General features: G+C 41.4%; 2 protein-coding genes across 2 annotated transcripts; one reads left to right on the top strand and one right to left on the bottom strand.

Annotated features, from left to right (window-relative positions):
* LOC112561368 (aquaporin AQPAe.a-like) lies at positions 1-18,973 on the top strand. The gene is made up of 6 exons (XM_025233819.1): positions 1-324; positions 16,011-16,198; positions 17,121-17,328; positions 17,951-18,029; positions 18,176-18,287; positions 18,834-18,973. The coding sequence occupies exons 3-6, from the start codon at positions 17,180-17,182 to the stop codon at positions 18,914-18,916; spliced, it is 423 nt and encodes a 140-aa protein (XP_025089604.1). The 5' UTR covers positions 1-324; positions 16,011-16,198; positions 17,121-17,179; the 3' UTR covers positions 18,917-18,973.
* On the bottom strand, positions 18,026-24,666 carry LOC112561366 (1,2-dihydroxy-3-keto-5-methylthiopentene dioxygenase-like). The gene is made up of 4 exons (XM_025233816.1): positions 24,163-24,666; positions 20,478-20,603; positions 19,570-19,749; positions 18,026-19,475 (listed from the first exon to the last, which is right to left on the bottom strand). Exons 1-4 carry the CDS (start codon positions 24,280-24,282, stop codon positions 19,359-19,361), a joined length of 543 nt encoding a protein of 180 aa, XP_025089601.1. The 5' UTR covers positions 24,283-24,666; the 3' UTR covers positions 18,026-19,358.
* Between the last annotated feature and the right edge of the window lie 1,582 nt (positions 24,667-26,248).

Here is a 26,248-nt window from a genome sequence, read left to right on the forward strand (position 1 = left end):
ACTTAGCACCTTGCTCCATGTCCCAAGCTCTCATTCACGAGCCGCGCGGCGCGGTTGATAGCTTTCATCAGACTCCGGCCATCGAAGACCCGGCTCTGGTCATGGAGGGCCTGTACGTGCACATCGCCAGCAAGCTGGAGGCCATCAGGCTCGGACAGGACGGCGCCAAGACCTACAAGGTTCTGGACCCCAAGGAACTCAAGTCTGTGGAGCTGTGGCGAGCCGTCTTCGCCGAGTTCCTTGCTCAGATCCTCTTCGTCTTCCTGGGATGCGGGTCCACCATGTTCGTCGAGAAGGATGCAACCTTCTGAAGCGGTGATCAAGGTAAGTCCAAATGGCGGTCCTGATGACTACAAAATAGGCTTGTATGTTCAAATGGGTTGAGTGGTGAGTGAGTGAGTGAGTGAGTGAGTATTTCACAGGACAATTCACTTTTTAATTCTCATCACACGAATTTTTCGTGCATTTCTCAAACTGATTTTAACACTGACAGATGCAAACACTCGATCATTTACCCGATAAGTAAAAAATTTAGCTATCTATGCTTTGTCATTGTTCCAAGTCCTCCAGTAATTAGATGGCATTAATAGAACCCATTGTTCTCATCCCACGTCTACCCATATACTGAAGAAGTATTGTTGTCATGTGCGTTACACAAAGACATCATTCATAAATCTTACATAATACACACTATTTATCCGGGTGTTCGAGATTCGTAAAACACTCGTCCTCGTTACAAAGAAGTTACTGTGTACTTCCCATAGTTTTTTTCAGAATGATGCTGGCTAAATTTTTAGAAAAATTGCTCAGCACGAGGCTTATCAACAACAAATAATTAAACTCGAAGCCCCCACTCCCCGCTACCATTAATTAAAATTACATCATTAACACCCCCTTTCCTGATTTAAAACCCGTTGTGGCCGCAAGACAAACCGGTTTTCTGGCCGGACAGCAACGGATCTCTGTCTAGGGAATGACACTTCAAGGCTAAAATCCTCCATCTACATTTTACACAAGTTTCAGATCTGCTAGCTGTGAACATATGACAGTTTTTGTGGTCGCGGCAGTGTTTATTGAAAACAATTGCAGCATCGACCCGGCGAAGATGCTTGTAGGGCGGGTGAGCCACTCACAGGTGCAGACGACGTGACGAGACTTCAAACATCAAACGCCTTGACCTCTCACCTGGTGTCTTGCTGTTCGACTGCGAGTTTACCTTGGAATGTTCGGTGTTTACAGGATGAGCGAACAAGAGTAACAACAGATTTTTTTAGGGGAAAAGTGTGGGTTTATTTCTTGTTACTATATATAGATATCTTCTCGACTTGACTATGCCAGACGATCAACAGAAAGAGTTCGCAACAAATTTCACAGCTGCGCTAAATTGATTTACTAATTAAATTACATTGTAATATTAGTTAGTATCCTGCTGCCCACTGGTATTGAGGATGCATGACATATGTATCTACCTGGAAATTCTTTGCCGTTGAATGAAAGAGAGAAAATATTAGCTAAACGGCTGTAGTGAGTAGAATTCACTTCTTCGCACAAACCTTCTCCATAACCTCTCCCTCTCTCACCTTTTTACATTTGTCGGTATCGGTTTTTTTTTCTCGCTCTGTCTCTCTCTCTCTCTTTCTCCCCCGTTTTCATTTCATCCACTCTAGGATATCATCATTCGGAGGTCAGATAAACATTTCATACCTCTTTCCACTGGGGGCAAGCAGGACAGATAAACAACTTTTATTAGCTAAACAATTCTGATCGTGTTTTGCCCTCTACTGATAGTAAAAAAAAATCTCATACTGCGTCTTTAGGAAAAGAAAGACAACAATTATTGTCTGTCTGTCACAATCCAAAGCAAACAGACAGGGGACAAACAATGAGATGAGAGATAGCTTGGTGGCGCTAGGGGTAGTGAACTGTAGTTGGATCACCCTGGGTACTCGCGGTGTGTGAAGGATATAGCACCACTCAAGTCTTTTGGCCTCTTGACCTTTCCCTGGAAGATTGAGTGTCCATTCCCTGGAGAGACAACATTTTTCTCTCACTACCTTGACCCCGTCTGCTCCATATTCCAGCTGACCTCAGGGTGGTTAGTACACTTATCTAGGAGCGGACTGACTCCAGTGGAACTATTTCCCACCCGTCAGCGAACAGGTGTCGGTTATATCATGGAAGTCGAAAACAGAGGATGAAAAAGAATTGAAGATCATTTAGGTAGATTGCAAAGTTGTAGTGAACTAATAACACCTGCAATAAATGTCCGTGCACATACACACACACCTGTTGGACCGTATTCTTCAGATCCTCTCTAAAAATAATGTTTGTTTGAACACCTCTGGAGAGCAATATCCTTTGGACATGGCAAAATCATACCATAAATTGCTTTTTGTAGACACAGATAAACTGTGAACACAAGTCCTCTTTTGTTCAATTTTTGGAGCTACATCCACCACATCAGCCCCAGAATTCTGAGTCGTTGAGCAGAAGTCAAGAAAGCTTCATTGTTCTCACGATCCAGTGCGAACCAGGATGCCAGTAAATATGTTAATTTACCCACCGTTCAAATATTTTGCGATAATGGCTAGCTTTGTTTCTCCAGTGACACTGATGTAAATTTGCACTAGACTGACCTATGCACAGTTTCGTAAAGAATTATTATCTGGCGATGACTGGCGATTCTGAATGTTTCTCTCGTGGCTCAGGGTGGACACCGCTGTCGTTGAACCCAGACATCCGTCTTCTAAAGCGAAGCATACTGGGAAATCATCAAACAGTTGAAGGCAGTTGAGTGAAAAATTTAGTAAAGACTGGTTTGGCAATCCACGACGATTTCGTGAAATTTGGGAGAACATCTTCCTCTTCATCCTCTGTCCCCACTCCCCAACAACTCACCAAGGTGTTTTGAAAAAGAAATCTTTACAAAGAAATGTCTTTCTAGTTTTGAAGTAAAAGAAATAAAAATGTGAATAAATGTGGGGATAATATGGGAAGCTATGTGGAAGGTTACAGGTGTGAATTATTATGTCATTCGCAGTTCCTAAAGTTCTGTAATACTTGACGACTTGTGTCGACCGATGGCATACAGAACATTTAAAACTAGATTATCTAGTCTTCTACAGTGGCAAGCAAAATGGGTTCCAATAACTTCCTTTAACCATGAATTGAATAATAAGGAAATAAGATGTCTAATATTGTCCCTCTATAGCCAGCCACGCCTAGGTCTGTACCCCAGTCAGGGAGGGTGACTCTTATTGTTGATGACAGATGAAGATAAACCAGAATGTAGCTGAATAGAATCGGAAAGGAAATGTTAGTTTTGTTTTTGGTGCTGGGGTAGTAAAATTATCATTGTTCGTGGATAAATATCCTCTAAGATACACTAAGATAAGCGTACACTGAATTTGTAGTCTAAAAATGTGAAAGTTTTTTTTTGGAAAAAACTTAAGCATCTTTTTAGTGGAAGGGAGGAGGAACGGTGCCTTATCCTGCTAGTATCAGCTAAAAGTCACGAGTTCGAGGCTTGCATTAGCAGGAATCTGGCAGCAGAGGCGAAAAGAGTGGAGTCCTCATTCCATCTGCAGTTGCCATGACCACTTACAGTTCACTGACCCTACAGTCTTCTGTAAAGGTTAACGGCCTCTGATGATCTGAGTGTCCAACAGAGGAAGACTTCCATATTCAACTGCTTGGAAAACTCGTACAAAGTCCTACCCTTTTTTGCACACAAGACATCAAAAATGAAACATTATTGAGCTTACTGTATGTTATTGTTCAACACGGAAGATATTAAACAATTATTTTTTTAAAAAGTTGTTGATCTTTTCCACCACCACCCTCTCTAAGAACAAAAGATAATTTGTTTGATTCTGATTAAGATGCGACATGGTCAACAGACACTCAACTTTAAAAAAAAGAAGCTAAACGTCCTCAAAGGAGACCAGGATACTGAACATTTGTCCTGAATTTAGGTATGAAAGTAGCTAAAGAGGAAGATGATTGCACGCGCGCACACCCATTCTTCCCGATGTGATGTATTCAGGGCTTGGGGAGGCAGGACTGAGAACATGTCTTCAGTGAACATCAGTTAAAAAACTGAGTCTTTTTGATGAAGTCAAATCAAAGGGACCGAATGTCTTTATCAGTTACTGCTGTTAATTTTAAAAAATAAACTGAAGAAGTGAAGGGACTGTGGGAACATGAATCTTGATCATAAAAAACTAAACTGTTTAAACAAGCATCTTATGAGCAGACAACCCTTTTGGCGGGGTGAGAGGTTAAGCCGTCCTGTGCGACATCCGGGTAACAATAGAGTCTACCTACACCTTCCTCCCGCTACGTCACTGGTGGGTGTGGTGGTGGTGGTGGTTGTAGTGGTGGTGGGGTTGTGACGGCTACCGGCATGTTTCCACGTGGCTGACGTGGGTATAAAACAAGGAGATGCAATAAGCGCATGTAGTTTTAGAAACAGAGTTTATATATATAAACAGGCGGTGCAAGAGCTGAATTCTTCCCACATTCCTCTTCTCGTCAAAAGTCGCCAAACCTGTGCAGACAGAAGTGTTGAGGGCCAAAGTTGTTGGGGGTGGGGGAGGGGGATGAGTGGGCAGCAAACAAGTGAGTGTAGCGGAGAAATACGTTGTTCGTTGTTCCATTCATCTGTACCTCTATCCATTGGTTAAAGACTTCTTCATTGGTAAAAGCAACTTTAAGATTCATCAACAGAAAGTGAATTACTCTGTGCTTTTTTTTTTTAATATAAAAAAAGTTCTTCGATGTGTTAACCGAAGACGTCAGCGACGTTGTTGTTTCTCAAACCAATTAATTAAAGCGAACGACTGTAAGGATGGGACCTGAGAAGAAGAGCAACTACCTGTCTCCATAAATCAAGCGGCTTTTCCCGTTTTCCATTTAAACTTATGCAGATGTGACCCCAGTCATAAACCCAGTTTCTTTTTTAAATCCGACAAGTGTTATTTCTTGTGAAAAATAAATTGCTTCTGACGACAGATGGACATGGACTGGGTTAGAGTGAAGTCAGAGGGGAGATATGAGAATTATGATTGTAATACATGTCCCCCATAACCATCTACCCCCGTCCTGTCGTGTACTTTTTGTACACTTTCATATGTAAACATCAGCTTACAGTTGCCTTCAATAGAAAACATCCTTGTATCAAAAAGTTCAATCTGTTTTTCTTCCTCCTTCCGCTTTTGACAAGCTGATCCAATTTTTGGTCACGTGGTGGTATGTTAACTGTGGCTCCGTGCAATATCTAGGACGACTGTACATGAAGGATGTTGGCCCGATGAACCAGATCAGAGATTATTTTGTTTCCTGGTCGTTTCTTGCGTTAACTACTCACGAAGACCGATCTCTTTGTTCTATTGTTTAAACTATTGTTTGAATCATTTTTACCTCGGGAAATGAAAAGAAACAGGAAATTCACAACAATAGAGGGAAAGTGCTTCTGTCCTCTTACTGCGAGTGTTGATATGCTGAGGTGTGTCTTGTGAGATGATCTGAGGATAATAGGAAATTATTTCATACAACGGAAGATAAAAATTTGAAAGTACATCTGGAACTGGAATTCACGTGGAGACTCAGTCAAATGGTTAACTTCTGTCGCTGGGCCCTGGTGTTAGACATTGATACTTAAATCATTTTGTAATTCCATCTTAACTGAAATAACTTTTTATGGAGAGTATGTCTGGGTTCATTGGGTTTATCCGACTCTGTTTCTATGTTTATCACATCCATGATGGACACAAGCAGGACAGGGTTATCTGCTTAACCACCGGATAAGTGGGGTCACAGCTCGACAGGAAGTCGTCTTCTCTGGACGGCAAGATTTTGTCGCGAGTTCAAAACTTTCTGTCACCTGTTGCACTTAAAATGCAGTGTAATGTGAAACTGTGGCAAGTCTACAGGAGGCGTGGGGTCAGTTGAAGGAGAGAAGGGGGAAGGGGACAGTTGATCAAGACTGTCTTTCTCTTATCTGAAGTAGGCTATCAGAAGATAAACACCGACCACAGGGCCGCTCTGACGAAGGCGAGGCTTTGCCAAGGGTGAGAGTCGCTGCTGGAGACAATTTATCATGACCTTCGTTTCGGGACACCTGCTCCGGATTTTTTTTTTTACAAAGTGGTGATGATGACGGAAATACAACGGAATGACGTAGCAGTTACGTCGTTGTTTGATCTTCATCCGGGTGTTTCGTAAGATGAAGGATGTATGATGTCGAAAGGTACAAATGACAGGACAGGAGACAGGTTCAGGATCCATATCCGTGTGTGTGTGTGTGTGTGTGTGTGTGTGTGTGTGTGTGTGTGTGTGTGTGTGTGTGTGTGTGTGTGTGTGTATTTGTTGTGTTGGGTAAGAAAATGAGAGGGAATTAAAATTCTGACTCTAAAGAACTTAATTGTAGTCGGAACAAGCTCTGTAATTATCACAAACAAAATAAACCAACCAAAGCTCCGTTCTCATTTGTTTAGAGAGCAGGACAAGAACACTGCAATTTCTAAACATCAGTTCAATCTTCACTTCCATTTTCAAGTTATAAGACACACGCTGTTATTGAAGCAAGTATGAAACACTTTCTTGTCTGAACAGTGAACACTAATGCGATGCGTATTTAAATTCACACTTTTTTAATACAACAACTTTTTAATTTTTTGTTGTGTCTGCTAAACAAGTCCAAGGATTTGGGGGCCAGCTTAGCTGAGCGATTGTTTACTCGTGACTCGTTTTATTGCCAGTGTAACACCTGTCTCCTGGTCTTGCTCTCCTGATCTCCTGCAGCAGCGGAGATGTCGTCCGTTAGTTCACTCGCTGATTCCTTGGTTTCCATGAGCTTGGGGAGGGGGAGGTGAGGTGGAGGATGTGCTTGTGACGTGGGAGATATGCCTGCACCATCACAACCCGTGGTAGCTGTAGACATTGCTCAAATATCAAAGAAAAATTCTTTATCAAAAGTGAAGCGGATGTTTCGCTGAACACATTTGCTTTCTCGTGTCTGTAATCGGTAGTTCTTCTAATTTTTTTTCAAATCAGTTTTGTAATTCTGAATATCTAGTTTATTCTGTGATTCTGAATCAGTGATTATTTTGGTATTCCGAATTAATATATTTTTTTTGCGCTTCTGAATAAGTCTTTGTTTTGGCAATTTTGAGTCAATGGCTTTTCTGTCAGTTTTGTCAGTACTCAGGTAGTCAGGGTGGGAATCCGATGGTTTTTTAAATCACCATGCTTCATTCACAGAATAACACGATCGCCCGATGTGTGGTGTGTGTGTTCAGAAGACATTTCGTGGGGTCCTGGCAACAGAGGAACGAAAATCACGATGCACTTTTACACAAAAGAGAGGTCACTGTTTGTGAGGCGTGCTAATCACGTGACCTCTGTGGTGCTTACTATCACAGAGGGACGAGGAGACGGCGGGGAGAGAGAGAGCGCGAGAGTAGACACGTAGAAAAGGAAAGTGAGGAATAGGACAGGAGAGATAACTGGATTGTAGACTTTGTACATTTTTTTTCTCACAAGTCAAGGTTGTCTAACAGGAAGGTGTGTGAACTGCGCGCGCTTCGTTTTCTAGGTAAAGCCTGGTTCACACTGTACGACTCTGTCGAACATGGTCAAAGAGCTTTGACCACAGCCAACAAACCTTCCTATACATCGTCTACATCGATAATAGCATCACTTTCTTCGTTGTCTAGCTCTCATTGTATATTTTCGTCGTCGTTTTCATCTTCATATTCACCTCCTTGTGATTTACCGCAGCGTGACGGTGTGATGTTTGTGAAAAGTTCCTCACTGACTTGAGTGTTTGTATTTTTGCCCGGGAAAGGAAAATGTCAAAGAGGGCGAAAATTTTTTTTTGTTATTTACAATTTGTTTACAGGAGCGCGCTGTTTGAGAAAAAAGCTTTTGTTGTGCAGCTTATTATACATTAATTCCCGTCTGCGCATGACCACGCCATCAGACTTCCGTCCTGACGGTTTCAACGTGTCTGCCGCTGTTAATATTCTGTCAAAAAATGGGTTCTGTACAGCATCGGAGGAAATTTGCTTTTCAAATTCTTATTAATGCTCGTCTTCCATAAACGCCCAGCTACAAAAATGACTGGAAGATGGCAAACTGGTTTTGGAAAATGTCTGGTAAACAGTCTACGGCGTGTAATTTTTGTGGTCTGGCAGGCATCTGTCCATCCTTTTGATAAAATGTCTGCACAGAAGTACAAAGAAAGAACAGTTATCGTAACTCGACTATGACACGAACATGGCATTTGTGGATTGATAAAAATATATTGTCTGACATTATGATTAATACAAGTGATGTTTCTTTTCACCGAGAAGCAAATTTTATACTTTTTGCACCAGTCAATAGTAAAATTATAGTGAGATTATCGCGAGTATGTTTTTCTTCTCTCCTCCTCCTTTCTCCCCCTCTGTCTGTCTGGCATGAATCTCGTGTCTCAGAAACATGAGTTTGTACAGAGCACGACACATTGTCTCCTTACTGCATTCCCCTTGTATGTATAATTGTATTTTCTAATTTATTTTGTTTAAATGCCGCTGTAGCGAATAATCTTGACAGGCGACAAGAGAAGCTCAGTCTGAGTCAGAGATGGTCTGACAGGATGTTGTCACAACCAGTCGCAAACTGCTTCAAGAAATAGCAAAACAGAGAGTAAAAAAAAAAAAATGACAATCCAAACAATGAAAAATAAAAAAAGAGACCACAGTCAGGTAGGGCGCGGGACACTATTAGGAAAACCGCAGAATGAATTTTTTCTTTTAATATGACAAGCTGATTAGCAAAGTTTTGCATGGCCAGAGAGAGAGAATATTTTTTTCTCGCTATATAATGTTGCGCTCCTTTTGAGTTAATTTTTTGTGCTCCCCCATTTTTGTATTCTTATTGTTTTTGCTGTTCTTGTTCTTGTACTTGTTTTTGTATTGTTCTCATTGTTTCTTGTTGCTGTTGTCACTGTCATTTTTTTCTTCGTTATAATCCTGTTTTTTATAGTTTTTGTTTTTGTTGCCATTTCTTACATTTTTAGTTTACATGTAGTACTCCCCCCCCCACTGACATTTATGGTGGCAATATGAAATAGAGATAGATATGTTTTGAAAGCCTAAAAATAATTACATACAAAAAAGGTATTTTGAACTTGGTATGGCCAGTCTCATGTCCCGGAAGCAGAGTTTAAAAAAATCCTAAGGCTTTAGAATACATTAGACTCATGCATAAATGTATTTTGTAGGTTGTCACCAGGTCATCAGCCAAAAACGTTGGTAGAACTGTGACAAGGTCGTTCTCTTGATCTCATTTTTTTGCCAAATAAAGCCGAGGTAACAGGAGAGGAAATTGATGGCCGAGAGTCCAAGTACCCGGGTCGCCAACTCCTCGAGGCACGGAGCGGGTGGCCGCGTCTTGGCGACGATGGGACACAAGTGTACTCAGCTCGGGGTTCAAGTCCATAACGGTTCTAGCACCCTAAGCACTCAATTTTACGATCAAAGTCAACAGCAGAGGGCGGAGAAATGGAGATTGTTTTCATAGTACGACGGCATTTCTCGACTGTTCGTAATTTACTGTGGCCGGTATCTGAGAGCAGATGTCAAATCAATCTCAGATAAATCACTTTATGTAAGAGATAGTTCATACACTCGAAAGAAATCATTCTTGCACGTGAGATGGCGTAAGATTTTATTAGTTTTTTTTATGTTCTTAACAGAGAGCTGTGAAAATTATTTTGATGTAGTTACGGCTTGCTGGAATGAAGATAGACAATTATAGACAAAATGTCACCCGATTAGTGACGGTAACAAATAAAGTTTTGACAGATAATAGACGGTAGGAAAGATGTTTAGACTAAGATAAAAAAAAATGATAAAATTTAAACATTCAAAAATTATTTCCAATTTCTGGTCTGTTATACTGCAAAGAATCCGAAAAATTGACAGAAAATCACGAAAACGTCTTCATCCTGTTGGTGGTTGATCAGACGGAACTGACTTCTTGTCACCTGGATTTAACAGGTTGTCGTTGTTTAGCGGATCTGCCTTCGTCTTCATCTTTATTTGTGATGGTGACCGATGCACAGACAGTAATTGTTATTTGGCCATTAACTACAATGCCGCAAAAGTGTTGTTGTTTTTAATTGGCCGTGCCTCGTCCATTCTGAGAATAAATTTCTTTATGGTTAAAAAACTACAAAGAAGCCATTGAAAGGCGTACAGCTGTGTGTGTGTGTCAGACAGCTGTGACGTCACAATGTGGCGGACATGTTGAGCGAGATGCCGACAGACCGAGGAATTGGGAAGAATGTCATGTGCATGGAAAAAAGTCACGAAACCGCTCTGCACGTGAGATGAGGAGAAGAACAGAACACGCGCGTGCTTAGTTGCACTTCTCAGGGATGTGGTTGGTGACGGCGCCAGAGTCTTGTTGCTGATCGCCACGTCACCACCCGTCCATATGGCGGCCGGGGGTGGTGCTTGGTTAGTCTACCCCCCGAGACAAGGGCTGGCCCTCACTCTCGTGCTGTTGACTGGACAACGCGAAATATTTCAGTCATTAGAACGACTGCGTGATGTAATAAAACTATGTTTAGAAGTTAACAGCAAGCCTTCTGTAATTTAGACAAATGGTAATCAATCCCGTACACAATGTCCCAACATCATTCGTCACTTGGAATAAAAACCGCAGATCGTTTCTACGCCCCTGTCATTGCTCGTGTCCTCGACAACCTCTCTGATGGCGGACCCGCCCTGACTGCGGAGTGAACACTACTCCCTCTGCCATTCACAGCTGCAGACAGCTAGAGAGCAGTTTAGCTTTAATTGCTGCTGTGATAGGTTTTATTGTTTTGTTTTCCTTCCTTTTTTTAACAACAAACCACGTTCAGTTCCTGCAGGCTTGCGCTGGGTGGGCAAGAATGTTTGTGCACGTGCATGGGCGGTGTGCACCCGAATACATTTGTAATACACACTTGTTACATTACTGTACAGGTTGCCAGCTGGTGGTGGGAGGAAAATGCAGAAATGATTCACAGGCACAAGAAATTTCTGTGTTATTTAAAGTCTTAGGCAACATGACTTCCTACACGGACCCTCATTAGTCTCATCTCTCATCCCATAAACAACTTTCTGCTTGTTTGTCTTTCCTGGATTTTTTTTAATGGGTGGGGAGGGGTTAAGTGGAGGAGAAATGAGGTTTGAAGGCGGGTCATTAGAGCATGTACTGACATACTAACCGTATAATTAGCACTAACATTTCGGGTACCACCCTGTGTGACGTCATGCCTCAGCTGTAAGGGAGACAAATCACTGGGGCTAACGGCGTGGTGCACTAACGCGAACTTCTCGGAGTGGCCAACAGGTTGCGACACAGTGCGAGATTTATGGTTTGCGGAATATTGTCTGGCGGAGACAGCAGGTCACACACACCCTACAGGGCATCTCCAGGCCCGATATCTAACGGCCAAAGTTGGTCAGACCCAGGTTAGGGTCACGTCGGTCACGTGACAATCTTTGTTGTTCATATCGTGCACCAGAGAGAGAGAAGGTTTTTGACAATAGTTTTAAGTCTTTTGAGCAAAGCTTGGTGCAAGATGTGGGTGTTTGAGAACGACTGTGACTGTCAGTATTGTGACAGTCGAGTACAGTGATGTTGTACCCGCAATAAAACTCACATGGTATAGGGGGCGTGAGTGTTGTGCGAGATGAGGGTAGGTATGTAAACGGGAATTCCTGGTGTGTGGACTGGGAATGATGGATAAACTCAATTACTAAATGTTGTGAGGTAATAAACAGCTTGGTTTTGCCTGAAGTTGTGCTGCTGGGTCAGAGAGCTCACGTTCTCCTGGGTAAACATCATGAAGGCAGAGGGAAAAACTTTGTACACGCCATTTCCGGCGAGAAATATCTGAGCTATTTCCTCAACAACAAACTCTCGTGAGAGTGTGAAACACTTGAAGTAACGGCCTAAGTGACAACTGGCATCATCAGTCCCAGTCTGTGCAACATTTGTCATCTTATGTGGCTTCGTTAACAACCTCTTCTCTGTCCCTAGTGACCTGATTCTTTTTTCGTTCAAACGCTCGTTTTTAGTTCTTTCTTCCTGCGTTGTGTATAATGAATGTTCTTTTCATTCGTTGCTGTCTGCGTCAGCAGTGATCCCACGAGCATAGGACACTGCAGTTTGTTGTTAAGTTGTTTATTTGGGATGAGCCACGCCCCAAAGACCACAACATCTTTGCTAACGTTAATTGCTGATAGAGGGCGTGAGATGAGAGGTGACAGGTGACAGAGGTGGTCCTGAGAGGGAGAGATGTGAACAGATCCAGAAAAGGTGAGAGATCAGAGGTCACAGATGACAGAGGTGGCCTTAAGAGCGCGAGAGTTGAGATGTGACCCTTAGAGCACGAGAGGTGACAGAGGTGACCCTTAGAGGGCGAGAGATGAAAGGTGAGGGGGATGCTGCAACAGACGTCCATGCATTACTACAGCTGTACTCCATTCTACCGTGACATCCCCGGGTCGTTGCCACGTGACACGGCAGTTGTGTAATGCTGAGAGGTAACGCTGGTGGCGCTTATTTTCAAAGAACCCAGAGAACCCAGTAATGAAGTGGGACCACCAGGGGTATGTCTCACACTTATGAGACAAGGAATGCAAGACAACGCGATACCATGTGCATGCCACTCCGAACGAGAAGATTTGGATCCTTTGTGGCAGATGCCAGGCAGATCCACGGGAAAACACCTGAAAGAAAACAGAACTCAGGCTTTTGTTCTTTGAGAACCCGCGGGGGTAAAGTGGAAGGTGGATGTTTGGGCAGGTCGAAAGGTGGCTTTTGTTTGCGATATATCTAAGTTTATGACCATAAGGGGCGTCTCATTACTAGTCCACGTAGGTAGATTGTAACATGCAGTAACAGTACACTGAACCTGTTAGACATGTGTGGAATGCGCAAAACAAGTTGACATTATGTTGAGAGAGTGAGAGAAAAAAAATGGTGGACAGAGATAAAAGTAAAACAGAGAGAGCAACAGGAACGAAAACACACACACAAAGAAAGAAAAAAAAGCAAAGAAAGAAAGACAGGCAAAGTAAAGGTATATGAAACAATAGAAAGAAAGCAGGTCAGGAGAATGAAATGTCATCCCTGTGACGTGTTGTTATGAACACAGGTGTTTACTCTCTGCCATTTGCATCACTGCTGCTCCCCCCGCCAAGCATCTCGACTCTCTCCTCGCTGCTGCGGTTCACAGCGCCGACATCACGCAGCGGTGAAAAAAGAAATCACTGAAGACAAACGCTTCTCTTCAAATGATCGTCTGGGAAGAACTCAGATCACAACAAACAATGGTGTGCTTTTCTTCATCCAGGAGACTAGGAATTTTGTAATGGCACAGATGTTACTGAGTTTCTACTCCTTGTCACGAAACCTCCCTGGTCCCTCAACATGGGGTAGGGGATGCAGAAGAAGCAGAAGCCAGGTTCACACACATATAGTCATTCATGACCGTGTGAAATCTTCACACATTCTTAGTGATTATTTTGATGGAGAACCTGATATTCGTCAAGCGCTATGAAAGCATTCATTCTCCCCCTCCCCCATAAGCAAGCCAACGCGCATGCGCACACATACACACAAAGATACTTGAAAACAAGGGCACGAAGTACAATCTTCTTTCTTTCATTCTAAGACAATGTAATGGTTAGATTAGCCTTTCTCTTTTTTTCCCCCTTTCGGAAAATTCACTCTCTCTCTCTTGTGTGTGAAATAGTGACAGCTACTGCTACTGCTATTGTGTCGCCAAGCTACTTAGTGCTATACAGTGGAAGACTATACGAAACAGGATTTCGTCTTTTGACCATGGATTCATGAATGGATGGGTGGATGCTGCACTTCCCCCATCCCTTATACTGAAAAGGACACCTGGTGGCAGAATAATGAACTAACAGCCGCAAATCGTCCCTGTCCGTCCTTTGTGCCCGATATCAGTTGTGAGGATTGGTCGTGTGACGTATGTGAGGACTCGCCTGTGACGTCTGTCCCCATGACCCTATCTGTCCTTGTCGCTTATCAAAGTCCGATGACTCGCTACGTCACAACGGCAAAGTCTGGAAAGGTCCGTCATGCTGGTAACGTCACTGCTTTGTGCACGTGACCAATGGCACGTTACCCGTGTGACAGGTCACTGCAGGGGTCACGAGACGCGCCACAGTTGCAGGGTACCTTTGACTTTGCTGTTATCGGAGGGTCCGGGTAGTGAGCGTTGGGATCAACACGTGTTGTGTAATGGAGTCTTAGGGAGAGTATCGTACCAAGTCTCCTGGAGGTGCACATACAAATCACGTGGTCTAGGGTTTGCATTGCATAATAGAGTCAACACTTAGACTTTCCGAGTTACATGAACTTCGATGACTTACCTTTCATAAAAGTGTCCATAAGCAAGGACAAAAATAACTCTTTTTTGGTACGAACAATTAACGTTTTGGCGCAATTAACCTTGCGGTCAGGTGTCGCAATACAGTGAGGACTGACTGTCCTGGGTTCAGATCTCGTCTCGGACAGGATGGGTTTTTTTTTCTATATGTGGCATCTGATTACATGTCTGGCTGCTTTTCCTTAGTTGCTGGCTCGTCGTTAAACACTAACTTCCCTCCCCAACCCCCACTCTGATGGTGTAGCAGATGTTAAAGACTGACGACGGTAAGCTACCACCACGAAAAATGACACAAACAGCAAAGACATGACTTACGCCCGAGTCATAGTGACGGCCAATCTTGGTGTGTGGCAAGCCGGGGAGGGGGCATTAGAAGTGTATGCGAGCTTTTTTTCCACAAAAAGATTTTGTAGACTTCGTTACTGAAAATCATCATGCACAGCACGGTTGGGTGGCAAACGGCGACGATATTCACAGCCTACTGATTACCTCGACAGACGAGGACAACTTCTTGTCCAGCTGTCAACACTGACGTCACAGGCCAAGCCTGTGGCTGGAATGCCGTAGAAGATGCAAAACTACCAACTGTTTTAGGGACAGTCGTCGGCCTGACGTCACAACATCCTAGATGTGACAGGTGACTGTAGGCTGTCACGATGAGCCCTGGTGTCGGCACAGCGGGAAACATTTGTCACGCGCCATTTCACGGAAGCTAGGCAACTGTGCTTCCCTCTGGTTGTGCATAGAGCACAATAATCGTAAATATTTATATTATTGCATCCTGTATCTCCTATTTTTAATTTATTTTTTCAAAATTGTTCTGTTTGCCGAACTATTGTTCCTTTGTCTAATATTTACTTTCTTTTATGTTTTCTTTTCCCTCTCTCTGTATTTTCTTTTCTTTTCCTTTTACTGATAACGTTTTGCTCTTCATCCTGACTTTCAATACTTTCCTCCATCTTGCTGGTTCTACTTGTTTGCCCCTGCGAGCGACATCAACATGTGGATTGTTTTCTCTAAAATTACTTGACTTTAGTCATTGTATAAATCCTGTTGCATATAAAATAAATGGAACGAGGAGCATAAAAAGGGGAAGCGTGCACAGCAATAAAAACATAAACAGAGGGATTAAACGCTAAATACGACACCTCAGCCACTTTTAATATTTATAATATTAAGAATACGTTATTTTCCTTCCTTTTCCTTCCTAATGTCGACTGGGCGATCCAGTGGCGCAACGGTTTGCGTCTGTCACTAAGGGGATTGGCTGTCATGGGTTCAGTTCTCATCTCGGGCACGCTGTTTTCTCTCTGCATATGGCATCTGTTTCCGTGATAAAACCTTAGTCTGGTTTGGGGTAAAGCACCTATTCCCTGACCCAAACCCCCATGTCGACTTCCACCTATACTGTAACGTATTGTGCAAACATGGCAAGTCCTATGCAAGCAGCCAACCATCTCTAACCACTTTAAGTTAAAGGTTTACTGAAACATTTCTCGTGCAAAATATCGCACTTATCACGTGACTGTTAACCTCCTTGCTGCAGATTGCCTTCACGTTCGGCCTGGCCATCATGGCGCTGATTCAAATGATTGGACACGTCAGCGGCGGTCATATCAATCCAGCTGTTACTATAGCCATGGCGGTGACGCTGAACATTTCCATCGTACGAACCGTCCTCTACATCGCCGCTCAGGTCACCGGCGCCCTCATCGGAGGATTCCTCTTGAAAGGGTAAGCAGCGCTCGTTGCCAGTTGCAGATCCTATCCACTACACGTAGTGTTTTAAAAGAGCCTCTCAGTATATCACATCTCAGTATATCAGAACATGTCATGCCTTACCATATTCAAATACTTCATATCCTGACTCCTCAGAAAAATCGTGTCGTTAAATGTTTTGTCCTCAGTTATGAAAGAAAGTGTGGCGGCACCACAGCCACTAAAGACCTTAATTAAAAATAGGGATGGGAGCCTGAGATGACCATTTTAGTATATTACATTTGATTTTCTGTAACTTTTACTAGGGTTGGATTATTCTAGCAGTTGTCAATGAATAGGAAACCCACGTACGATACCCAAATTTTGCCCTAAGACGCTATGAACTCTGGCTAAGGGAAGTAACTAAGGATTATTCCTGCTTTTAGACTGTAGGACACAAAATGAGGTTATCACCCGTAGCAGACGTCGCTCGGTTTTCATTTTTCAACACTTTAAACGCCGTGTGAAGAAACGCAACCCCTTGTTTTCGCCATTTTCTTCTTGGTTATAAACATTTGCATAGTTTATCATATCAAATACGGATTCAGTAACAGTGGCCGATGACAAATAACTCTACTTGTTTTTAAATGCACGCCAGCATGCGCAATCCCAACCACAAGTTTCTGTGGTTATATTAACGGCCACGGATGTTCAGGAATAAATGCCATGAGTCATCTCCTAAATAAAACATGTACGGACTTCCACTTTGGGTTTCTAGCACCAGTTGGAAAACTTTGCTAATTTTTCTTTTTTGCTAACAAATATATGAGAATTAAATTATTTCTTAGGACAGATACGTTTTCAGTATATAAAGCTGTGATAAATGGTTATGAGAATTCCTGATCGGCAAGGGCGAGGAAGCTCTCACCTAATTAATATGGTCCGCTCTGTATTGCAGGTTGATACCAGCCAATATGACCAAGAGCGAACTCGGCGCAACTATGGTTCAACAAAGGGATGACCGCAGGGCAAGGCGTGGGCGTGGAGATCATCCTCACCTTCGTCCTTGTCATCGTCATCTTCGGCACGACTGACCCCAACCGGCCATCTTTTGGAAGCCCGTCCCTGCTCATCGGTTTAACGGTCACGCTCCTGCACCTGTTGGTGTAAGTAGACATTCTAGAATCAAGTATATATCCTACATCTAGCGGGTGAGGAAGAGAAGGAACTATAGACTGATTATCTGCAACGCTCGACTGGGCTTTAATTCAAAGCTATAGAACTGTACAGTCTCTCTAGCAGCTGCACTTAGATGTTACTTATAAGGGGAGATAATAGGATAAAGAATATCAGTTGTCTCCCTTTGACTGCAGAAATTTTATGTGGCTTCGGTATTTAGTTAAAAAAAAAAAATAAAAAAAAATAGGCATCAGCTCCTACCCCTAAATTTGTTTAATGTCCCATCTGCAACAAGTTTTTAATCTCCTACTTCACCTTCAACACTTGTAATGTCTCAAAGAAGCGATACAAGCACATGCAAAGTAGAGTAAACAATTATAATTTGATAAAGTTCTGAAATTGGTTGTGCACTGTTTTTATAAAACTGATTATCTAACTAGATTCCAGGGCTGAAAATTGTTAAAATTAGAAATGTGTTGTGCCACAAGCCCCTGGCAACTTCTTAGCTTTTTTTTCTCATCATGCTTGGCTTCTTTACCAATTTAACAGTTTGTTGAAATAATTGTGATTGGACATTTTCTTATTTACTTTGTGGTAATTTGTGTGCAGATCAAATTTACTGGTTGCGGCATTAACCCCTCGCGCTCGCTTGGCTCAGCAGTTGCAGCCGGAGTACAAAGACCATTGGGTAAGAATTATTTTTATTTCCATAATCAACTGCAATTTTTGCACAGGCATGTACAGTTTGTCAACTGTGTACAGTTTACAACAGTACGCTTAAGTATTTTCATGATGTCACTAAAGCCGATTCAGACATTGCTATGTCGTCTTCAGGTCTACTGGATTGGACCCATCCTGGGTGGAGTTCTGGCTGCTGCAGTCTACAAGCTGATTATTAACCCATACAGAGGAGCCCCCTCAATGGAAGATGCTGTTCAGAAAATGCGTGAGTATTTTGTTTTCAGCCTAGAGACCGACTTAAAGGGACTGTAAAGGCAAAATAAAACTGCTTAGAATATCGTTAAAGAGTAGAATCAGTGTGAATCTCGACTATTTGTGTGTCTATTCATGTGGAAAAAGTTGAAGGTTTTGTAGAATCAGTGTGAATCTCGTCTATTTTTGTGTCTATTCATGTGGACAAAGTTGAAGGTTTTGTAGAACGCTGTGTTTAATAAGAGAAACGACTCTTTCGTTTGCTAAGACGAAGTCTCGTTCTACGTCATGTGACCTTATGACATATATGACTAAGACTACTTACAAAGTGAGACAGACTGTTTCTTTATAATTTTTAAAACTACATTTTGAAATAGTTTACTTTAAAACCTAAATTAACTAACGAGACACCACCGATCACGAGTTCAAATCCTAGCAATGATCACCGACACTTACTGTCTGTCTTGATCCTACGTCACACGCTAGTTCGTCTGCTACTAAAGAAACATGCCTCACATTATTAAAAAGTATCACGACTATTTTCTTTTTTCTTTTGCAGTGCAAAATGAAAATTTTGTGGCCATTCCACGTGATTATTTCAAGGAAGCAAAACAAAAAGACATCGAGCTTGCACGTCTCTAAGCAACGGAACAAATTCTGCAATTTTTTCCATGCCATGCTTTTAACCCAGGATTTTTTTCACCTGGCATACTCGGTGTTCATTATCAATAACTCCTTTTTTTAATCACCTCTCCTCCCTACCTTACAGGAATGACAAATGTCTGTCTCTGCTAACAATCAGCAATCCTGTTTAGTCCCTTGGGGAGGAGATGGTCTTAACATAAACGGGGATATACGTGTGTATTGTAGTCTGTAGCACTGGTCTCTTTACAGCCGTGTGAACAGTTAAAAAAGAAAGTTTATTGTACGTCAGTTAGAATCCCAGATAAAAGTACATACCAAATAATCTCCTCTACTTATTTTTCCCTTTCAGTAAGGATGTTTAGTAATTGCCATTTGGAGTTCACAAGCCTTGATTGTTCATATATTTTATGATTGGTTTGAACTGCCATCACTGGAGTGGTCAAGCAGACTGAAACTTCCTCAGATAATCTACGCGAGCAGCGTGATCGTCAGCTGGACGGTTGACAGGGGTCCACACTGGATCACCACAGAAGAAGCGCAGAGCCTTAATGTAGTTCTGAAAAAGAAATGTTCTTGCAGTAAATCCACTTGTCTCATTCTTTTGTAAAAAAAAATAAGCTTTTTGTTAATAACGCCTTTTAAAAAATCACCTTTTCATCAAGGGTGAAGCGATGATAGATTCCTGCTGGTATTATGATCATGTCTCCTGGAACAACTTCAATGCGGATCCACTCATCATTCTCTGCACGGACATCAAAGTAACCACTTCCAGCCACACAGTAGCGGATCTCTTCATCAGCATGCAGGTGTTCCCTGAAGAAACTCTTGAGCTGTGTATTGACAGACAAAAAGCTTCATTTTTGTAAAATATGAAAAACAATTTAGACTAAGCTTATAACATGTTCAGCAAATTTAACAGTAAAAGCTCTTCACTAAAGTTTAGAGTCAACTTCATGGACGAGTTGCTGGATTTTTTTTAAAGGGCTATTCATCTCTAATGCTCATTCCATGTATGTAAATATAGACACGAACTTGTATTACTGGACTGTTGGCAGACAAATTTTTTTTTTCCACTTAACTACTAAAACGAGGCAGGAGTATAAAAAGCTTCCGGTCTAATCACATTCATTGTTTAGGGTCGCCGAGACTAACAGCGGACAACTGCGCAAGATGTTAAGTGTTGATCTCGGCAGACAGACAGCAATCCACCTATACACGGCCGTGATATAGATTTTTGCAGAAAAAAAAAACTTTAGCTCCTTTCTAACTCTTTTTTTCTCACCACTTGCAACCATGTTTGTCAGCAAATATACCCCATGTCATACTCAGGTGTTAACAGCTCAGTAAGAGTGATGAACAATACAGAACTAGCTATAAAGTCTGCATGCTTAGAAACTAGTTAAACATTGTGTATATAAACTTCTGAATCCATATTTAAACTGTTTTATGAACCATGTTTGTTATTATGAATTGTTGTTAATATGGGCAACAATCTAATTTTGCTCTGTGTAATGGGCAACAGTCTAATTTTGCTTCTGTGTAAATGAAAATGGCATACCTTGTCATCATAGTTGGGCAGAGTTGTTGGAGAGCAGTCAACAACATCTTCATAGTTGTAGCCACGGTCATCTCGGATTTTTTGCAGCTTCTCTTTATCATAGTAGCCATCCTCATTTACAGGAATCTGTAATGTATAATTTCGAATCCTCAAAACTATTGAACCATTAACTATAATATCAATGATATTCTGCTACACAGTGACAATAGTTTTACCAGCTCAAGCCCAAACATTTCCACCGACTCTACCCAAGCCTAGAAATGCAAAGACAATAATGCTCATATTTATATAAAAAGTTTTCATGTGAAATGCACATGCACTTCCTTTTTGCATAATTATGAGAATGGGACATATTTAAGAAAAGCTTTAATTAGTCTAGTGATAGATGCTTGCATGGTGAGATTTGTTGTCTAGGAAAATGGGTCACGATGTATAGTTGTCTTGTTCCTACTTACAAATGCCTAAAACTGTGGCCATAAACAAGGCTAAAGTTTCAGGGCACTACCTTTGTTAACCTCATCTGCTAGTCTGCATTGTTTAATAAAGATTTTTTTATCAAAACAGGAATTTTTTTCTTGGCTGCCAGCAGTATAAACCCAGTAAGCATGCTTGTGCTAGACTGAAAGAAAAATAAAGAGTGGAAGATTGGGAAAAAAAAAAAAAATGAATGAAAATCAGCTGCTAAGCACATGCTTCTATCCGACTGTATGCTTCCTAATGCTCCTACAATGACATCTTTCTTATAAAGATCTAGATGGAAAATACTCTCCAAATTTCACCTTTGTTATCTGTGATACAAAAATTTTAAAAATTTTTTTTTTTTTTTTTTTTTTTAAATGAGTAAAGGTTGTCTCCTAACCTTTCACATGTTTGGGCATCAAATGTTAGAAAATCAAATAAAATCAAACTTTATTGTCTGTCTGAGGAAGCTCACAGACTCAACTATATATAAACATGAGTATATCTATATACCCAACATATTGGGCAGACATGCATACCAAGACATCCAACAAACAGGCACACCTACATCTTCTCACACATGTACGGGAACCTTCTATGGAGGATGCCAGGTAATATGGCAGCCCTACAAGTCCTTGTGTTTTTTATTTAGGATGGTGATGGCTGCTGGGATGAAGTACTTCTGGTAGGAAGTTTTTCGTGCACATGACACTCTGTAGTGCCTGCCTGAGGGTAATTTTGAAATTTGGGATTGAGAGGGTCAGCTTTTGTGACAGTAGTGCCCATCTCCTCACCCTTTAAGCCTTTACCTCCCCTAAGCCTCTGAAGGGGTCCCATTGCTGACAAAGAAGTTGAACTGTCTGGGGAAGTTTGCTGTGCCTCACAGATATAAAATCTTTAGACTTTAAAAACCATTAGGCTTGGACACCAATGTTCTAACAACTTGACTTTCAGCCACCCCAGTGGTTGAATGAACCAAGTCAACATAATGGCCACATTGAAAATGAAGATAAAATTAAGAAACAAATGTATTACTTGAGTGGTGAGATGCCATAAGATTTGCCTGTTAGGACTAGCAATGCAAACAATTTTAAATATCCTCATCATCTGGCTCATTAAAGCACTTCACTAATAGCATACAAACTCCACATCCCACTCCACTCTATTCACTCCCCTGTTAGGGGCACTTGTACCCAATCCCTTTGTCCAAGCACCTTATAATGGGGTCAAACATTTGTACCAATATTAATAATTACTTGTAGCTGTAGTTGCTAAATCCCCTGGCACAGTTTATCAATATATCAATAACCTGAACACTGCTCCACAGGCCACATGCCTTCAATACAGATGGTGTGTGATCCCAGCTACATAAAAGATTCAGGGACGCTTTAAAAAGCTGTCATCCATATTATATATAAAAATCGATTTTGCACTTGATGAAATTCTTAAAAAAGCATTTAACTACTAAACAACAAGTAACTATCATAAGCATGCCGCCAGGAGAAATCTTCTGTTTTTTATCATGTACTTTACCTGCATTTCTATTAGAGGAGGATGTTTAAACTTCCCTCTGTTGCCAAATTTTATTTTTGAAAGTGTTACACTCAACCAGCCACCAAGCTTTCTGACCTAATTTCACCTTAACACACACCAATCCACTCAATCACATACACAGAGAGCACAATCCCTCGCCGAGATGAATGCAGCATTTTAAGCAGACCGGTCTCAGGCCACTTGTAATTTGAATACCTTTCATTCAAAATCCACTGAAGCATGTTTCTAGACCTCAGTGTTCACTGGCGTTCTTTTTAAGAATTACTTCCAACACCTGTTCCACAGTGCTAGTCCTTTTTCACACCCTTATCCCATGCTACTTCCCTGCTTGTCTTCCTTTTGCAAAATCACGATACTCTCAGTACTTGTTGCTTGGTTCCTCTTTGCATTTTCTCTATTTGTGCTTTATTCATCATTGGTACTGTTGTTTATCTTTCTGTATTACATATGTTATCTGCTTGTTCTTCTATCCCTCGTGTGTTGCCCATGTGTTGTTCTTGTTCTTAAGTGCTAAGAGTATGCTCCTTAGAAGTGTGAGTAGGAGCTATCCAAATTTTGCATTTATTTTTCTTATTATTTTTCCCTTGTGTACCATTTAAAACCTTAGAAAACTGTTTAGAATGAACTTTAAACATTCATGTTTTAAAGTATTTGTATTTTACACTCTCTTTTGAAAGTAACTAGTCATATGCATTACAATTTATATCTAGCATATGCCTTCACCAGCCATGTTACTTGTGAACAGTTATAGTCAACGATTTGTTTTAATTGTATATTTTCACTTGGTTGGTTTACTAGTTATTACATAATTTAGAAAAAATATCTCTATTAATGACAAAAATCCACTGCTACAATGAAGATGAAAGAAGCAAGAATAATGGCAAATTAATGGAAAGAACTACAGAATTAGCTGGAAACTGCACTGGTCCCAGCAGTCACTCAAAAAATTATATTACACAACTATTTCTGAAAACTCACTGGAAAAAAAATGTCATCACTTTAATTGAGAAACCCCAGTGACTGTCCTGCGCTGTTCTTCTAAACATGGGATTGGCCAAGTTAGAAAGTTGGAACAAATGACAAAAAATCTGACATGACCTGAATGTATCTGTACATGCCATTCTGTGTGATGAAACATGAACCATAAATGCACAAAAGCAAAGAAGATAAGACTTATCATGAAGGTGATAAAGTAGGCTAAATGCATATATGGACACAAACACATGCATGTATACATATGTGCACATGCACAGGAATACATACACAACAAAGAGGATTGAGGAGATGATACAAATTATTTTCCAATGTAATAATAATATTATTTTGTAATTATTTTACAGTGTGTCTTCCTGACCTAGGAATACAGTGTCAAAGCGCTTACTTGAAGTAGCATGAACACATATACAAGCAGGCATCAAATATAATAATTCATTCAAGATCATTAAAATTATATCTTATTCATACACAGGCGAACTACTGCAAAAACTATAGCAACGTATATGAAACGCACTAACATATAAACCATTACCACAAACCAGGCTTCGTTCAAGAGTTTCGTTGCCACTTTAGTTTTTTCATTGGACGCCTGTGTTTACATACGATGCCTTATGCGTGTCCAAGGGCAAGTGCACCATAACTGCTGCTAGAAAGTAGGCCATCAATTTCAACTTACCTCAAAATACAGCACACCTAGCTTCTGCAGGTAATCCAGTGTCACTGGTCGGGGAGGGTCGCACTGGTGCTCTTTCCTCTGGTCCCCCTCCTCTCTGTTCATATACCAGGCTCTAACCATCTTTTGCTGTTGTTGTGGTGGAGATGTGTTGCGGAGATGTGCTCGGTGCCAACGCTCTATCACGACGCTCCTCCAGCTGCCTGTGACGGGGAGAACATGTACATGCGACCTAAGTCACGTGATAGGTCGATGAATTCCCTGCTCGCCTCGCTGATCTCGCTCTGGAACGCTAACGAAGCGTGCAACACGAGGGTCGATGTCGCTGACACAGTGACACGGGTATGTGTGGCACGCTGTTCTGAACTACTTTGACCTCGTGTTGCGGTGTTTAGTCACATGGTTTATTTGAGCGTTAACCCCGCGGTGGATCTGCGATTGTGCAGATTACATAATTTGTCACTAAGGATAAAAAAAATCGATTTATTCGTCACAACAATTATCCAGCACCAACTACAAAGCGCTTTGCGCCATCATAAACTCCTAAGCTGTGTGACGTGAACACATGCCGCAGAGAAAGTAGTGTAGTGATAGACATCTACTCTGGGTTTGTGTTTGAATGTAAAGTTTATACTTTTTCGGTGTTTGGAGAGTGTTACTGTTGCTGCGTGTTGGCCTTGACACTGGCATTTACCGTTACGGACCAGAGATTGCAAGGGTGACGTAAGCTAGGTGAGTTCAGCATAAAAGGTCACCAGTCATATCGCCCCACAGTCTGGTCACTTCGTCCCAGCTATATCCATATTTCACTCTAAGACCGAAAAGTCAAATCGTCCCAAGCCCAAAAGACGATTACGTTGGTTGAGTTTTACGCCATGCCAGTGACTAAGGATATATAACGGCGAGAGAGAGAATGGTAATCTTAAAGTTTACAAAGTAAATATAAACCCCAGTGTTTATAATAAGCGTCCACACAAGTTATATATAAAAGCATAATATAAAACAGCCAGCCAAAAAAAAAATTAATAATTATTTTTAAATGTCCAGAAGACGAATTGATCACCGATCACACCAGTATAGTTATTATCATCAAATAATACCAAACGTTGCACGAACTTTAGATACGCAAGCGGCCTATTTTTAAACAGAGCCACGCGAATAAGTCTAGCCGCCATTTTACTCAATAGCCATGGCCGCTTGCAGATGGTGAGCTTGCAGCATGCAGGAACATCTGCTGCAGTTCCCACTTAATGCGGGGTTAGAAAACTACACCAGTTGGTACAAACCAGATAAAATTGTTAAAATGTGCCCATATATATATTAGAGAATCCCCAAATCATTGATCCTTGGCTGACGATAATTAAGGCATACACCACAGATGGTGGGTTAATGAAATGCGTATCCACTTTAATCAAGATCACCTCCAGCTTAAGCAATTCTGAAATATTGAAGAAAAATGTTGATTAAAAAAGGGGTGCTATATGATATGAAATATGAAGCCACCACTTGTCAATATTTGTAACATGCCTAAACTAATTAGGAAGGAAAAAGATCAGCATGCTGAGTTGTAGCCTGCACACACACAATATTATAACTAAAATCTGACAGTTTTAAATTATAGAAAACCATACTAGCAGAAAAAAAGTGTTGGGGATTAGTGAAATAATAGTTATTGCTACATCTGCATGACTAGGTGAGGAATTTGCATCCACCACACTGGAACCTGAAAGTCCACACCTTGGGGATTTTGCACTATGGTGGGAATGGGGAAGAAACCAGAGTGTTTTGTGTTTATTCCTTCTTACTCCTCGAGGAGGATAGGACCGCAACTGACTCGGTTTTGGGCAGCTTCCCTCAGTTGGGGCCATGTGGTTATGATGTCCTTCACCTCACTCTTTAGGAAACCAGAGTACCTGGAGAAAACCTTCCAAAGCCCGTTCGCCAGTATATATACTATATATACAGTATTGGGTAAAACTGAGTTAACTATATTAGTCCGGCCCTCTAAAACCATCCCAATTTCTTATGTGGCCCCTTAGGAAAATTAATTGCCCACCCCTGCTATAGGACCAGTAACCAGTGGCCATGG

Source organism: Pomacea canaliculata, linkage group LG4 (genome assembly GCF_003073045.1).
Source record: "Pomacea canaliculata isolate SZHN2017 linkage group LG4, ASM307304v1, whole genome shotgun sequence".
In the NCBI taxonomy this organism is placed as follows: Eukaryota; Metazoa; Mollusca; class Gastropoda; order Architaenioglossa; family Ampullariidae; genus Pomacea; species Pomacea canaliculata.